The following is a 17,934-nucleotide window of genomic DNA, read 5'->3' as shown; positions in this document are numbered from 1 at the left end:
GTAGGACGGTTTGTAAACCACTGGACTGTAGGATGGTTTGGAAACCAGTGGACTGTAGGACGGTTTGGAAACCACTGGACTGTAGGACGGTTTGGAAACCACTGGACTGTAGGACGGTTTGGAAACCACTGGACTGTAGGACGGTTTGGAAACCACTGGACTGTAGGACGGTTTGAAAACCACTGGACTGTAGGACGGTTTGAAAACCACTGGACTGTAGGACGGTTTGGAAACCACTGGACTGTAGGACGGTTTGGAAACCACTGGACTGTAGGACGGTTTGGAAACCACTGGACTGTAGGACGGTTTGGAAACCACTGGACTATAGGGTGGTTCGAAAACCACTGGACTGTAGGGTGGTTTGAAAACCACTGGACTGTAGGATGGTTTGGAAACCACTGGACTGTAGGATGGTTTGAAAACCACTGGACTGTGAGGGCGGTTTGAAAACCAATGGACTGTCGGACGGTTTGGAAACCACTGGACTGTAGGACGGTTTGGAAACCACTGGACTGTAGGACGGTTTGGAAACCACTGGACTGTAGGACGGTTTGGAAACCACTGGACTGTAGGATGGTTTGGAAACCACTGGACTGTAGGACGGTTTGGAAACCACTGGACTGTAGGACGGTTTGGAAACCACTGGACTGTAGGACGGTTTGGAAACCACTGGACTGTAGGACGGTTTGGAAACCACTGGACTGTAGGACGGTTTGGAAACCACTGGACTGTAGGACGGTTTGGAAACCACTGGACTGTAGGACGGTTTGGAAACCACTGGACTGTAGGACGGTTTGGAAACCACTGGACTGTAGGACGGTTTGGAAACCACTGGACTGTAGGATGGTTTGGAAACCACTGGACTGTAGGACGGTTTGGAAACCACTGGACTGTAGGACGGTTTGGAAACCACTGGACTGTAGGACGGTTTGGAAACCACTGGACTGTAGGACGGTTTGGAAACGACTGACCTGTAGGGTGGTTTGAAAACCACTGGACTGTAGGATGGTTTGGAAACCACTGGACTGTAGGGCGGTTTGGAAACCACTGGACTGTAGGATGGTTTGGAAACCACTGGACTGTAGGATGGTTTGGAAACCACTGGACTTTATGATGGTTTGGAAACCACTGGACTGTAGGATGGTTTGGAAACCACTGGACTGTAGGATGGTTTGGAAACCACTGGACTATAGGATGGTTTGAAAACCACTGGACTGTAGGGTGGTTTGAAAACCACTGGACTGTAGGACGGTTTGGAAACCACTGGACTATAGGGTGGTTTGGAAACCACTGGACTGTAGGGTGGTTTGAAAACCACTGGACTGTAGGACGGTTTGGAAACCACTGGACTGTAGGACGGTTTGGAAACCACTGGACTATAGGGTGGTTTGAAAACCACTGGACTGTAGGACGGTTTGGAAACCACTGGACTGTAGGACGGTTTGGAAACCACTGGACTGTAGGACGGTTTGGAAACCACTGGACTGTAGGACGGTTTGGAAACCACTGGACTATAGGGTGGTTCGAAAACCACTGGACTGTAGGGTGGTTTGGAAACCACTGGACTGTAGGGTGGTTTGGAAACCACTGGACTGTAGGATGGTTTGAAAACCACTGGACTGTAGGGCGGTTTGAAAACCAATGGACTGTAGGACGGTTTGGAAACCACTGGACTGTAGGACGGTTTGGAAACCACTGGACTGTAGGACGGTTTGGAAACCACTGGACTGTAGGACGGTTTGGAAACCACTGGACTGTAGGATGGTTTGTAAACCACTGGACTGTAGGACGGTTTGGAAACCACTGGACTGTAGGACGGTTTGGAAACCACTGGACTGTAGGACGGTTTGGAAACCACTGGACTGTAGGACGGTTTGGAAACCACTGGACTGTAGGACGGTTTGGAAACCACTGGACTGTAGGACGGTTTGGAAACCACTGGACTGTAGGACGGTTTGGAAACCACTGGACTGTAGGACGGTTTGGAAACCACTGGACTGTAGGACGGTTTGGAAACCACTGGACTGTAGGATGGTTTGGAAACCACTGGACTGTAGGACGGTTTGGAAACCACTGGACTGTAGGACGGTTTGGAAACCACTGGACTGTAGGACGGTTTGGAAACCACTGGACTGTAGGACGGTTTGGAAACGACTGACCTGTAGGGTGGTTTGAAAACCACTGGACTGTAGGATGGTTTGGAAACCACTGGACTGTAGGGCGGTTTGGAAACCACTGGACTGTAGGATGGTTTGGAAACCACTGGACTGTAGGATGGTTTGGAAACCACTGGACTTTATGATGGTTTGGAAACCACTGGACTGTAGGATGGTTTGGAAACCACTGGACTGTAGGATGGTTTGGAAACCACTGGACTATAGGATGGTTTGAAAACCACTGGACTGTAGGGTGGTTTGAAAACCACTGGACTGTAGGACGGTTTGGAAACCACTGGACTATAGGGTGGTTTGGAAACCACTGGACTGTAGGGTGGTTTGAAAACCACTGGACTGTAGGACGGTTTGGAAACCACTGGACTGTAGGACGGTTTGGAAACCACTGGACTATAGGGTGGTTTGAAAACCACTGGACTGTAGGACGGTTTGGAAACCACTGGACTGTAGGACGGTTTGGAAACCACTGGACTATAGGGTGGTTTGAAAACCACTGGACTGTAGGACGGTTTGGAAACCACTGGACTGTACGGTGGTTTGGAAACCACTGGACTGTAGAATGGTTTGTAAACCACTGGACTGTAGAATGGTTTGTAAACCACTGGACTGTAGGATGGTTTGTAAACCACTGGACTGTAGAATGGTTTGTAAACCACTGGACTGTAGAATGGTTTGTAAACCACTGGACTGTAGAATGGTTTGTAAACCACTGGACTGTAGAATGGTTTGTAAACCACTGGACTGTAGGATGGTTTGTAACCCACTGGACTGTAGAATGGTTTGTAAACCACTGGACTGTAGGACGGTTTGGAAACCACTGGACTGTAGGACGGTTTGGAAACCACTGGACTGTAGGACGGTTTGGAAACCACTGGACTGTAGGATGGTTTGAAACCACTGGACTGTAGGACGGTTTGTAAACCACTGGACTGTAGGGTGGTTTGGAAACCACTGGACTGTAGGACGGTTTGGAAACCACTGGACTGTAGGACGGTTTGGAAACCACTGGACTGTAGGACGGTTTGGAAACCACTGGACTGTAGGACGGTTTGGAAACCACTGGACTGTAGGACGGTTTGGAAACCACTGGACTGTAGGACGGTTTGGAAACCACTGGACTGTAGGATGGTTTGAAAACCACTGGACTGTAGGACGGTTTGTAAACCACTGGACTGTAGGACGGTTTGGAAACCACTGGACTGTAGGACGGTTTGGAAACCACTGGACTGTAGGACGGTTTGGAAACCACTGGACTGTAGGACGGTTTGGAAACCACTGGACTGTAGGACGGTTTGGAAACCACTGGACTGTAGGACGGTTTGAAAACCACTGGACTGTAGGACGGTTTGAAAACCACTGGACTGTAGGACGGTTTGGAAACCACTGGACTGTAGGACGGTTTGGAAACCACTGGACTGTAGGACGGTTTGGAAACCACTGGACTGTAGGACGGTTTGGAAACCACTGGACTATAGGGTGGTTCGAAAACCACTGGACTGTAGGGTGGTTTGAAAACCACTGGACTGTAGGGTGGTTTGGAAACCACTGGACTGTAGGGTGGTTTGGAAACCACTGGACTGTAGGATGGTTTGAAAACCACTGGACTGTAGGGCGGTTTGAAAACCACTGGACTGTAGGACGGTTTGGAAACCACTGGACTGTAGGACGGTTTGGAAACCACTGGACTGTAGGACGGTTTGGAAACCACTGGACTGTAGGATGGTTTGTAAACCACTGGACTGTAGGACGGTTTGGAAACCACTGGACTGTAGGACGGTTTGGAAACCACTGGACTGTAGGACGGTTTGGAAACCACTGGACTGTAGGACGGTTTGGAAACCACTGGACTGTAGGACGGTTTGGAAACCACTGGACTGTAGGACGGTTTGGAAACCACTGGACTGTAGGACGGTTTGGAAACCACTGGACTGTAGGATGGTTTGGAAACCACTGGACTGTAGGACGGTTTGGAAACCACTGGACTGTAGGATGGTTTGGAAACCACTGGACTGTAGAATGGTTTGTAAACCACTGGACTGTAGAATGGTTTGTAAACCACTGGACTGTAGAATGGTTTGTAAACCACTGGACTGTAGGATGGTTTGTAACCCACTGGACTGTAGAATGGTTTGTAAACCACTGGACTGTAGGACGGTTTGGAAACCACTGGACTGTAGGACGGTTTGGAAACCACTGGACTGTAGGACGGTTTGGAAACCACTGGACTGTAGGATGGTTTGAAAACCACTGGACTGTAGGACGGTTTGTAAACCACTGGACTGTAGGGTGGTTTGGAAACCACTGGACTGTAGGATGGTTTGGAAACCACTGGACTGTAGGACGGTTTGGAAACCACTGGACTGTAGGACGGTTTGGAAACCACTGGACTGTAGGAAGGTTTGAAAACCACTGGACTGTAGGACGGTTTGTAAACCACTGGACTGTAGGATGGTTTGGAAACCACTGGACTGTAGGACGGTTTGGAAACCACTGGACTGTAGGACGGTTTGGAAACCACTGGACTGTAGGACGGTTTGGAAACCACTGGACTGTAGGACGGTTTGAAAACCACTGGACTGTAGGACGGTTTAAAACCACTGGACTGTAGGACGGTTTGAAAACCACTGGACTGTAGGACGGTTTGGAAACCACTGGACTGTAGGACGGTTTGGAAACCACTGGACTGTAGGACGGTTTGGAAACCACTGGACTGTAGGACGGTTTGGAAACCACTGGACTATAGGGTGGTTCGAAAACCACTGGACTGTAGGGTGGTTTGAAAACCACTGGACTGTAGGGTGGTTTGGAAACCACTGGACTGTAGGGTGGTTTGAAAACCACTGGACTGTAGGACGGTTTGAAAACCAATGGACTGTAGGACGGTTTGGAAACCACTGGACTGTAGGACGGTTTGGAAACCACTGGACTGTAGGACGGTTTGGAAACCACTGGACTGTAGGACGGTTTGGAAACCACTGGACTGTAGGATGGTTTGTAAACCACTGGACTGTAGGACGGTTTGGAAACCACTGGACTGTAGGACGGTTTGGAAACCACTGGACTGTAGGACGGTTTGGAAACCACTGGACTGTAGGACGGTTTGGAAACCACTGGACTGTAGGACGGTTTGGAAACCACTGGACTGTAGGACGGTTTGGAAACCACTGGACTGTAGGACGGTTTGGAAACCACTGGACTGTAGGACGGTTTGGAAACCACTGGACTGTAGGACGGTTTGGAAACCACTGGACTGTAGGATGGTTTGGAAACCACTGGACTGTAGGACGGTTTGGAAACCACTGGACTGTAGGACGGTTTGGAAACCACTGGACTGTAGGACGGTTTGGAAACCACTGGACTGTAGGACGGTTTGGAAACCACTGGACTGTAGGGTGGTTTGAAAACCACTGGACTGTAGGATGGTTTGGAAACCACTGGACTGTAGGGCGGTTTGGAAACCACTGGACTGTAGGATGGTTTGGAAACCACTGGACTGTAGGATGGTTTGGAAACCACTGGACTTTATGATGGTTTGGAAACCACTGGACTGTAGGATGGTTTGGAAACCACTGGACTGTAGGATGGTTTGGAAACCACTGGACTATAGGATGGTTTGAAAACCACTGGACTGTAGGGTGGTTTGAAAACCACTGGACTGTAGGACGGTTTGGAAACCACTGGACTATAGGGTGGTTTGGAAACCACTGGACTGTAGGGTGGTTTGAAAACCACTGGACTGTAGGACGGTTTGGAAACCACTGGACTGTAGGACGGTTTGGAAACCACTGGACTATAGGGTGGTTTGAAAACCACTGGACTGTAGGACGGTTTGGAAACCACTGGACTGTAGGACGGTTTGGAAACCACTGGACTATAGGGTGGTTTGAAAACCACTGGACTGTAGGACGGTTTGGAAACCACTGGACTGTACGGTGGTTTGGAAACCACTGGACTGTAGAATGGTTTGTAAACCACTGGACTGTAGAATGGTTTGTAAACCACTGGACTGTAGGATGGTTTGTAAACCACTGGACTGTAGAATGGTTTGTAAACCACTGGACTGTAGAATGGTTTGTAAACCACTGGACTGTAGAATGGTTTGTAAACCACTGGACTGTAGAATGGTTTGTAAACCACTGGACTGTAGGATGGTTTGTAACCCACTGGACTGTAGAATGGTTTGTAAACCACTGGACTGTAGGACGGTTTGGAAACCACTGGACTGTAGGACGGTTTGGAAACCACTGGACTGTAGGACGGTTTGGAAACCACTGGACTGTAGGATGGTTTGAAAACCACTGGACTGTAGGACGGTTTGTAAACCACTGGACTGTAGGGTGGTTTGGAAACCACTGGACTGTAGGACGGTTTGGAAACCACTGGACTGTAGGACGGTTTGGAAACCACTGGACTGTAGGACGGTTTGGAAACCACTGGACTGTAGGATGGTTTGAAAACCACTGGACTGTAGGACGGTTTGTAAACCACTGGACTGTAGGATGGTTTGGAAACCAGTGGACTGTAGGACGGTTTGGAAACCACTGGACTATAGGGTGGTTCGAAAACCACTGGACTGTAGGGTGGTTTGAAAACCACTGGACTGTAGGATGGTTTGGAAACCACTGGACTGTAGGATGGTTTGAAAACCACTGGACTGTAGGGCGGTTTGAAAACCAATGGACTGTCGGACGGTTTGGAAACCACTGGACTGTAGGACGGTTTGGAAACCACTGGACTGTAGGACGGTTTGGAAACCACTGGACTGTAGGACGGTTTGTAAACCACTGGACTGTAGGACGGTTTGGAAACCACTGGACTGTAGGACGGTTTGGAAACCACTGGACTGTAGGACGGTTTGGAAACCACTGGACTGTAGGACGGTTTGGAAACCACTGGACTGTAGGACGGTTTGGAAACCACTGGACTGTAGGACGGTTTGGAAACCACTGGACTGTAGGACGGTTTGGAAACCACTGGACTGTAGGATGGTTTGTAAACCACTGGACTGTAGGACGGTTTGGAAACCACTGGACTGTAGGACGGTTTGGAAACCACTGGACTGTAGGACGGTTTGGAAACCACTGGACTGTAGGACGGTTTGGAAACCACTGGACTGTAGGGTGGTTTGGAAACCACTGGACTGTAGGGTGGTTTGGAAACCACTGGACTGTAGGGTGGTTTGGAAACCACTGGACTGTAGGATGGTTTGGAAACCACTGGACTGTAGGGCGGTTTGAAAACCACTGGACTGTAGGACGGTTTGGAAACCACTGGACTGTAGGACGGTTTGGAAACCACTGGACTGTAGAATGGTTTGGAAACCACTGGACTGTAGAATGGTTTGTAAACCACTGGACTGTAGAATGGTTTGTAAACCACTGGACTGTAGAATGGTTTGTAAACCACTGGACTGTAGGATGGTTTGTAAACCACTGGACTGTAGAATGGTTTGTAAACCACTGGACTGTAGAATGGTTTGTAAACCACTGGACTGTAGAATGGTTTGTAAACCACTGGACTGTAGAATGGTTTGTAAACCACTGGACTGTAGGATGGTTTGTAACCCACTGGACTGTAGAATGGTTTGTAAACCACTGGACAGTAGAACGGTTTGTAAACCACTGGACAGTAGAACGGTTTGGAAACCACTGGACTGTAGGACGGTTTGGAAACCACTGGACTGTAGGACGGTTTGGAAACCACTGGACTGTAGGACGGTAAACAAACAACCCTTGAGTCCATGAATGGGGCCTACTTGATGTGATCAACTTACTATCAGTCATAAAGCACATATAGTCACTAGTGAAAGTCTAAAAATGTTGTCTCAAAGGGGAATGAATACATTTGATTTTGTTCCTACCGATCAACACAAACTACTCCACATTCCCAAAGTTAAATACAAATTATTCAATTAAAAATTTTTAAAATCAAAGTTAAAAGATGTCTTGATTGTGTGTATTTACACCCCAGAGTTAATTGTAAGGCAGCAAAATGTGTAGACTGTGACAGGGTGTAGAGACCATCACTACGCACTATGTACATGTCATCTATCAGTTCACTGTACTGAACCTGATGTACATGTCATCTATCAGATCACTGTACTGAACCTGATGTACATGTCATCTATCAGTTCACTGTACTGAACCTGATGTACATGATGTCATCTATCAGTTCACTGTACTGAACCTGATGTACATGATGTCATCTATCAGTTCACTGTACTGAACCTGATGTACATGATGTCATCTATCAGTTCACTGTACTGAACCTGATGTACATGTCATCTATCAGTTCACTGTACTGAACCTGATGTACATGTCATCTATCAGTTCACTGTACTGAACCTGATGTACATGTCATCTATCAGTTCACTGTACTGAACCTGATGTACATGTCATCTATCAGTTCACTGTACTGAACCTGATGTACATGATGTCATCTATCAGTTCACTGTACTGAACCTGATGTACATGATGTCATCTATCAGTTCACTGTACTGAACCTGATGTACATGATGTCATCTATCAGTTCACTGTACTGAACCTGATGTACATGTCATCTATCAGTTCACTGTACTGAACCTGATGTACATGATGTCATCTATCAGTTCACTGTACTGAACCTGATGTACATGTCATCTATCAGTTCACTGTACTGAACCTGATATACATGTCATCTATCAGTTCACTGTACTGAACCTGATGTACATGATGTCATCTATCAGTTCACTGTACTGAACCTGATGTACATGTCATCTATCAGTTCACTGTACTGAACCTGATGTACATGTCATCTATCAGTTCACTGTACTGAACCTGATGTACATGATGTCATCTATCAGTTCACTGCACTGAACCTGATATACATGTCATCTATCAGTTCACTGTACTGAACCTGATATACATGTCATCTATCAGTTCACTGTACTGAACCTGATGTACATGATGTCATCTATCAGTTCACTGTACTGAACCTGATGTACATGTCATCTATCAGTTCACTGTACTGAACCTGATGTACATGATGTCATCTATCAGTTCACTGTACTGAACCTGATGTACATGTCATCTATCAGTTCACTGTACTGAACCTGATGTACATGATGTCATCTATCAGTTCACTGTACTGAACCTGATGTACATGTCATCTATCAGTTCACTGTACTGAACCTGATGTACATGTCATCTATCAGTTCACTGTACTGAACCTGATGTACATGTCATCTATCAGTTCACTGTACTGAACCTGATGTACATGTCATCTATCAGTTCACTGTACTGAACCTGATGTACATGTCATCTATCAGTTCACTGTACTGAACCTGATGTACATGATGTCATCTATCAGTTCACTGTACTGAACCTGATGTACATGTCATCTATCAGTTCACTGTACTGAACCTGATGTACATGTCATCTATCAGTTCACTGTACTGAACCTGATGTACATGTCATCTATCAGTTCACTGTACTGAACCTGATGTACATGTCATCTATCAGTTCACTGTACTGAACCTGATGTACATGTCATCTATCAGTTCACTGTACTGAACCTGATGTACATGTCATCTATCAGTTCACTGTACTGAACCTGATGTACATGATGTCATCTATCAGTTCACTGTACTGAACCTGATGTACATGTCATCTATCAGTTCACTGTACTGAACCTGATGTACATGTCATCTATCAGTTCTAGGTCCTTAGGGATATAGTGCACAACAGGTGAACTTCACTATCCATATTCCTGAGGGGGAACTAGTTTATAGGGAGAGAGTATATATCTGAAGGATGGCTCTCTTTGAGCCCAGAGAGAGAGAGAGACGGGTAGGGACAGGCCCTGGTATTCATCCATCACTCCCACTCAGAAATGACTCCACTACTACTACTACTACTACTACTGTCACACACACACACACACACACACACACACACACACACACACACACACACACACACACACACACACACACACACACACACACACACACACACACACACACACACACACACACACACACATCGTCTCATGAACCCTGGCCTGTTTTACTTCTTGGGAGTGTGTCGGCCTATTCTGCTGCTGTGGGGGTTGCTTCAATACCAGAGAGAAACAATTCATAAACCTTGCCCTCAGGCCATCCACCTCTCCCATCAACTAGCCTTTCCACACCTCACATACACACGTGTACATGTTAGATACTGGGCAAAAGGTTAGCTGACTTCTTAGTGGGGACAGGTGCCGAACCAAAGCGCAAAAAGTGGTGAGGCAGAGCAAGGCGGGTGAAGAGGATTGGACAGGCTGATAGCGATGTTGTGTTTCCGTAAGTGGATGAATTGGTCTAATTTAGCATGTAGGGTAAAGCCTCAAATCTTAGCTACATCTTCCATTTCAAATCAGCTCGGGAAAAAGGTGAATAACTACACAAAAATATTTCATTTTGTGTGACTACAGCACCAGCGATAAAAAGCAAAAATAGAGACGTTCTAATTGAGCGAGGCGTCGGAGCCTGCAGGGTTTTTATCATTGAAAACAATGCATTGTACTTGTGCCTTTAGCTAGTTTAGGCCTTTAGAAAAATATGTTTTGCCAACTTGGACGGGTCAATTCATTTAAACTTATTTTCCTTTAGCTGCCAACCTGCCCGTTCCGTACATGCTATTTCCCCCTCTACCCACATCTACCAGACACACAACCCAACACCCCTCTTCTCCCCCATACCTTCAGCCCCTTACCCTGTCCCTTGGCTTGTGTCCTCTGACTAAGGCTGATAAATTAGGGAGCAGAGACAATGGCCTGGGTTTTAGCAGCTCACGTGGACAAATGGAACATGATCAGAAACACATGACTACTGTCATCATCTGTTTATGTGCTTGCCCTTTTGGTTCTCTCTCTCGGTGTGTTATTGTACTACAGTTGATCTCAGGGCTGTTGCGCTGCTTTTGTACCACCCTCCCAACTTATGTAAAACATCTTTGACATTATGAAAACAAACCATACAGAGACATAGATACACAGATGAAGTTGTTAACACGTAGAATGTGTTTCAAGTTGGAACATGTACTTTCTGTCATTGTCCCAGAACTGCACACTTCAGGTCAGGTACACTCCTACACACACGTACATAAACAGTGGAAATAACACCACGTTGTTATAGAATCTCACAGATTCTGATTGGTTTAGACCTGTCTTAATGTTTGTTTTGATTGGCTGCCTGGCAGGTCCTAGAGCAGCACATGGACGGGCGCTGGAAGGGGCATATCCACGACAGCCAGAGGGGCACCGACCGGGTTGGCTACTTCCCCCCGAACATTGTGGAGGTCATCAGCAGACGCTCAGGTCAGTCACACACACACACACACACACCAACACACACCATGTAAGTTCAGTGCGATCATTATCCATTCCCCCCTCCCATCGGAAAGCAATGGGCAAAGAGAGAGAGCCCTCTGACATTTGCCTCTTTCATTGCGTAACCGTGGCACCCGCAGCAAACTGAGGATTCGTAGCTTGTTGAGTCAGCTGCCGGCATGTCGGAACATCAACACACACACAGACACACTCACTCACACACTCACTAACTCACTCATCTCCCAGACATGTCAGCACACTCACAATGCAGGATTAAGTCAGAAATGGAATGGGAAATGGCTTGGAACTGCAGGAGTCATCTGCTATTGTACATTTTGTAAAAACTCCCACCCTTACCCACGCAGTCTACCTCTAATACCGGTTAGATTAACAGAAGGTGTCAGTTACCTACCTAACACCACAGAAGAAGATAATCCGCCCCACACCACCACTTTGATGTGCACTAGAGGGAGAAATCCCTGAGTGAATAGGTTGGCTTGGTGACACTCACGGAGCAGCTTTGACAGAACAGGGAGCAGCTCACCACTGCAGTCAGTGAAAAATGACAGGTTTCTGTCTTCTCTGCAAGTCTGTCACCACAACAAAAGATCAGGGGAACGGGAGACCCATCTTAAATTGTCCCTCTGCACCTACTGTACCTTCAGAAAGTACTCACACCCCGTTACTTTTTCCACATTTTGTTGTTACAGCCTGAATTTGAAAAATATTACATTGAAATGTTGTGTCACTGATCTACACACAATAACCCATAATGTCAAAGTGGAATTTTGTTTTTAGAAGTCTTTACAAATGAATAGAAAATGAAAAGTTGAAATGTATTCAACCCCTTTTGTAATGGCCAGCCTGAATACGTACAGATGTAAACTATGCTTAACAAGTCACACATAATAAGTTGCATGGACTCACTCTTTGTTTGAAAATAGTGTTAACATGATTTTTATTATCTGTAAGGTCCCTCAGCCAAGTAGTGAATATCAAGCACAGATCCAACCACAAACACCAGGGAGGTTTTCCTGTGCCTCGCAATGAAGAGAACCTATTGGTAGTTGGGTGTTAAAAATAAAAGCAGACATTGAGTGACCTAGTTACAGTTGTGATTTAAATTGTCTTGACAATCTATGGCAAGGTATGACAATGGCTGTCTAGCAATGATCAACAACCAACTTGACCGAGCATGAAGAAGTTTATATTTATATTGCAAATATTGTACAATCCAGGTGTGCAAAGCTCTTAGAGACTTACCCAGAAAGACTCACAGCTGTAATCACTGCCAAAGGTGATTCTAACATGTATTGACTCAGGGGTGTGAATATTTATGTAAATTATATATTTCTGAATGTCGTTATGTGGTATTGTATATAGATGGGTGAAATAAAAATAAATCTATTGTATCAATTTTGAATTTAGGCTGTGATGCAACAAAATGTGTAATATGTCAAGGGGTATGAATACTTTCTGAAGGAACTGTTTCTCCCTTGGCTCCCCACACACACACACTGATAGGTTGTATCGCTACACATCACTGCATTGGAAGAGCAGTGGTGGCCCCTCTTCATTACAGGTTGGCCCCTCCAGAGAACACCCCATTTCCCAGACTGCCTTGGTTGGACTAATCCCTCATGCTTCCAATCCATCCCTTGCTTCTATTTTTCTCTCTTCCTCCTCTTCTCTCAGCATCTCTCTATCCATACCATGTCATTTCCACCTCTAACCATCAGCTTGCGTTAACCTCCTCTCTGTCTGTGTCCTAACTGTTTGACCCTGTAGGGGGCACCCTGTCCCGGCACGCCTCTCTGCCCACCCAGCGCCACCAGCTCCTCTCCAGAGCCCCCCTCTCCTCCAGCCTGAGCTCAGCCCCCCAGACCGACGACTCCTACACAATGTACACCCCCAACAATCCCCACATGGCCCTCCCCCACGCCATCGGCCTCAGCGCCAACCCAGGTATATACACACACACCCTTATACATGCACTCAGAGGACAGACGCACATTGAAGCCTGTATACGGTACTCAGCCCCCTAACCAGCCAGACAACTCCCCCACCACCGTGAACCGTGGTGAGGCCACAAGGACACCTATGTTCGCACCCTCTAAACCCCTCTCATGCTCAGGCCCAGCCAATCCCCAGTGCTGCTCCGTGGACCATGGTACCCCCATGGCCCAACAGTGTTGTTATGTCTGATAGGTCGGCCTCCCAGCAGCCTCTCTCAGCCTGGTTGTCCCCTGGAGGACATCTGGGTGCTCAGGAACTCACACACCGCGGGTAAGAGTCCCTCCACTGTCCCCCCATGACAATAGCTGTCCCCATGCTCTGTCCCCATGCTCTACCTTTGTCATGTGCCAGCTTCAAACTGAGCTTCCCATAGCTCCTGCTGCTCTCCCTGCTGCCACAAGATGGGACCACCAGGAAACCTCTGTTCCAGTGACCAAAAAAAAGTGACAATTTCGACAGTCTACAGGACACTGCAAGCTTAATGGGTGCCCTGTGTACTCTGCTGTAGGAATTTTCCATTGAGGATGACCTTTCATCTGTCCTACTGCAGGACTGTAGTTGTAGTTTAGCCCTGTAGTTCTGTAGTTCTGTACCCTTGGCTGCTGTTGCCCTATGCCTGCAGCTCCGCTCCACCATGCAACCATCTCCCTTGGCTTCGTATGGCAGCAAATTACGTCCTGTACTGGCCTGTGCCACCCCCCCTGATCTGTGATGACTTGGCTGGCTCAGTGACAGGGTCCACAGCCCCAACCTCTGCCATCCTCTGCCAGCTTCAGTTAGAATCATGTGGATGTGTGAGTGACTGTGTTGATGTGAGCTCTGGAAGGACACAGAGGGGAGGTACCTCATTTTGCTCTCCCTCTCGCTGTCCAGCCACCACGGTTGTCTTTAACGTCCCTCACTTCTATCTCTGTCTTTCTCTCCATCCTCCTGTCCTGTGGTCCTATCTAGCAGGTGACAGGAACAGTGTAGGGAGTACGGGCAGTGTGGGCAGCACCCGTAGTGCTGGGAGTGGACAGAGCACAGAGAGTAACACTGCTGTCAACGGACAACACCACCAGACCACCGCACTCCCAGACACAGCCAAAGTACTGGACCAATTGTTATTTCAGCTTTATTTATCCTGGCTAGTCTTATTGAGATAGATAACAATGCTAAAATAATTGAAAACCTTACTCACAGCTATGAACAGAGGAAATGTGATATTGTAATTTACTGTATTTGTATGTAGTGCCAGGCAACAGATTGTTTGTCTTGTGCTCTGTTTTGATGTGCAGCCAGCTCCCTCTGCTGGTGACTCAGGGCAACCAGTCCCCAATAAACAGCCTGACCTGACTGCAGGTAGGAATACCAGCCATTTCTCTCATTACTGTTACGTACCACAACATTTCTCCTGAAACTTCACCTTTCTAGTTTGATTTGTGCTTATTGGTAGAAAACATCCTGAGCACCATTCATTTAACTCTCCAGTGTGTGTTTTCTTGTCTAGTGGTTCTGGGTGCTCCTCGGAGGCCGATGGTGAACATACAGAGACCAGGGGAACAGCAGTTTGTCTCCCCACAGTTTGTACGTCCTCAGCAGCTACTGGAGGGCAAGGTGAGACTCAGACACAGGACAGACACAGGCCAGGCACAGGACAGGACAGACACAGGACAGTACAGGACAGACACAGGACAGGACAGACACAGGCCAGGCACAGGACAGGACAGGACAGACACAGGACAGTACAGGACAGACACAGGACAGGACAGGACAGACACAGGACAGTACAGGACAGACACAGGACAGGACAGGACAGGACAGACACAGGCCAGGCACAGGACAGGACAGGACAGACACAGGACAGTACAGGACAGACACAGGACAGGACAGGACAGACACAGGACAGGAAATATTGTCCATGTTTGCCACACATTACAACTCATGATTGTATTTTTCTGTGTACTCTGTATGCCACAGTGAAATACATGTATCTATTAAAAGACAGGAAGACAGTGAATAGGCCAGTAGTTGATGTTAATGTGAAACTCAACCCCTCCCCTCTGGTGTAGGATGCAGAGGCCATCTACCAGTGGCTGAGTGACTTCCAGTTGGAGCAGTACACTGGGAACTTCATCACGGCCGGCTACGACGTCCCCACCATCAGCAGGATGACCCCAGAGGACCTGACGGCTATCGGCGTCACCAAGCCAGGCCACCGCAAGAAGATCTCAATCGAGATAGGAAACCTCAGCATCCCTGAGTGGCTGCCTGAATACATCCCGGTAAGGTCTTACTGATGCCTGTGTCTGTCTGTCTGTCTGCTTTTGTGTGCAAGTCAGGTTTTACATTAGTTTCATAAAGGTTTCAACTGTGTAGGTCTGACTGTGACTCTTCTCCTACTACAGGCAGACCTGGGGGAGTGGCTGAGTACCATAGGCCTGCCTCAGTACCAAAGGAAGCTGTCAGAGAACGGCTATGACTCCATCAGCATCGTACGGGACCTGACCTGGGAGGACCTGCAGGAGATAGGCATCACCAAGCTGGGCCACCAGAAGAAGATGATGCTGGCCGTGAAGAAGCTGTGTGACATCCAGAGGGCCATCCTGGCTGCAGAATCTGGCCAGGGCACGTTGCGCCGCAAGCCCCCTGGAGCCCTTCACCTGGTCACCATTGAGCCCCCTGACAGCTCCTCCGACTGCCCCTCGCCCCACACCCCCAAGATGCTGACCTTCCAGGACAGCGAGCTGAGCGCTGAGCTGCAGACAGCCATGTCCAGCCACTACCAGGAGGGCCCGGCCATCAAGAGTGTCGTGGGCATGTCTCGGAGCCAAGAGAGCATCGACGCCCGGTCCAGGGGCTCAGGGCGCTCCCAGGACCCCCCCACGGCCTCCATCACTCCCCACAGCCGCTCACAGGAGAGCCTAGGGGGCAGCAGTACCTCCACCAGCCTCAGTGCTGACAGCAGCCCTGCCAAGGAGAGGAACATTCCAGAAGGCTGGGACCAGAGGTCCATACTACAGCAGCAGCAGCTTCCCAAGCAGGTCCCCCTGGGGGCAGCCACCGTGTTCCAGTACCCAGCCATCCCAGCCAAGCCTAAAGGCCCTGGGTCTCACTCCCTAGGCTCCTCTCCCCAGGGCTCCCCGGCCCAGAGGGGCTTCAGCTACCTCCACTCCCACTGTGGCAGCACCGACGTGGGCCACGGCTCGCCCACCAAGCCCTTGGCACACACCTACCATGCCATGACCCTGGCCCTGCCTAAGAAGCGCAGCCAGAGCCTGACACGCTATGCCCTATCAGATGGCGAACCAGACGAAGAGGATGACGACCTGGCTCCACCCTCTAGCACCCTAGAGTCCTACGCCACCCTGACCCGCCGGCCCGGACGCAGCCAGCTGGCAGGCATGCAGATCCCACCCGTAAAGTACGGCACTGTGGGACGTAGCCAGTCCTTTGCTGTGCGCGCTCGTAAAAAGGGTCCCCCTCCAGCCCCACCCAAGAGACTGAGCTCGGTGAGCAGTAGCCTCAGCGCTGGGTCCACTGAGAATATGGCGCCCTCTCCTGGGGGGGTGGAGACTGACAGTCCAGGGAGAGTGAGGAGCATCGCAGCCTGTCTGGAGGCCTCCACTGAGGGGAAGAGCCTGTCCAGGCCCAGGCTGGACCTCCTCCAACCAGAGCCTCCCCTCCCCAGCCTCAACCCCTCAGGACTGGAGCCCAGAGAGGCCTCTGCGGGGATGAGGAGGAGGGTGCAGAGCGAATGTGCTCCAGCCCAAACCGACATCCCAGACCATTACCCAGACCCAGAGCGAGGGGTGAAGTCAGACTCTGAGGAGGAGGAACCTAAGGCACCGGGTTTGGATGGCTCCTCATCCCCTCACAATAGCTCTAGCGAGTGTATCCCCTTCGCCGAGGAGGGCAACCTCACCATCAAGCAGAGGCCCAAGGTGGGAGGGCCGCCCAGGGCCGAGAGCACTGTGGAGATCCCGACAGACAAGAACCGGCCTACCAAGACAGCCCTGGAGGTGCCTGAGTTTAACCTGAAGGAGTCAGACACTGTGAAGCGGAGATACAAGCCTAAAGACCATGCTGGCAGCTCTCCCACCAGTGACAGTGAGGGCCAGATAGGGTCAGACTCCAGTCCAGGCAGCAGGCTCCAGTCCCAGAGCTGTGAGGAGGTGAGTCTGGTCAGTCTGAGGATCAGTGAGGCCAGTCTGGAGGGGCTGGAGAACCTAGCAGTGACAGGCACACCCCTCAAACCCCCAGTCTCCCCCAAGCCTCACAGCTCCCACGGACCCCCCGTCACAGCCCCAAAACCATCCCGACACAGTCTGGCTGCTGCTACAGGTAACTTATTACACGTGGAAGCTCATTATTATGTCTTTCTGTTTTTATCATCAATTCTGAGTTTCTGCTTTTG

At 48.9% G+C, this 17,934-nt stretch overlaps 1 protein-coding gene across 7 annotated transcripts in view; it reads left to right on the top strand.

Annotated features, from left to right (window-relative positions):
- LOC118384802 (caskin-2-like) overlaps positions 1–17,934 on the top strand; it is a 116,528-nt gene that overhangs the window by 95,337 nt on the left and 3,257 nt on the right. For 2 of the 7 annotated variants that reach the window (XM_052519050.1, XM_052519048.1), the window contains exons 11-18: positions 11,393–11,510; positions 13,311–13,487; positions 13,731–13,808; positions 14,490–14,626; positions 14,816–14,879; positions 15,028–15,134; positions 15,590–15,802; positions 15,926–17,861. In XM_052519050.1, the coding sequence (XP_052375010.1) occupies positions 11,393–11,510; positions 13,311–13,487; positions 13,731–13,808; positions 14,490–14,626; positions 14,816–14,879; positions 15,028–15,134; positions 15,590–15,802; positions 15,926–17,861 (2,830 nt within the window). The remainder of the gene's footprint in view (positions 1–11,392; positions 11,511–13,310; positions 13,488–13,730; positions 13,809–14,489; positions 14,627–14,815; positions 14,880–15,027; positions 15,135–15,589; positions 15,803–15,925; positions 17,862–17,934) is intronic. The other 5 variants (XM_052519049.1, XM_052519052.1, XM_052519051.1 and 2 more) reach the window with 5 other exon arrangements.

Source organism: Oncorhynchus keta, chromosome 5 (genome assembly GCF_023373465.1).
Source record: "Oncorhynchus keta strain PuntledgeMale-10-30-2019 chromosome 5, Oket_V2, whole genome shotgun sequence".
NCBI lineage: Eukaryota > Metazoa > Chordata > Actinopteri > Salmoniformes > Salmonidae > Oncorhynchus > Oncorhynchus keta.
The sequence above is the reverse complement of the archived record's forward strand: the minus strand, read 5'-3'. Positions and strand labels throughout refer to the sequence as shown.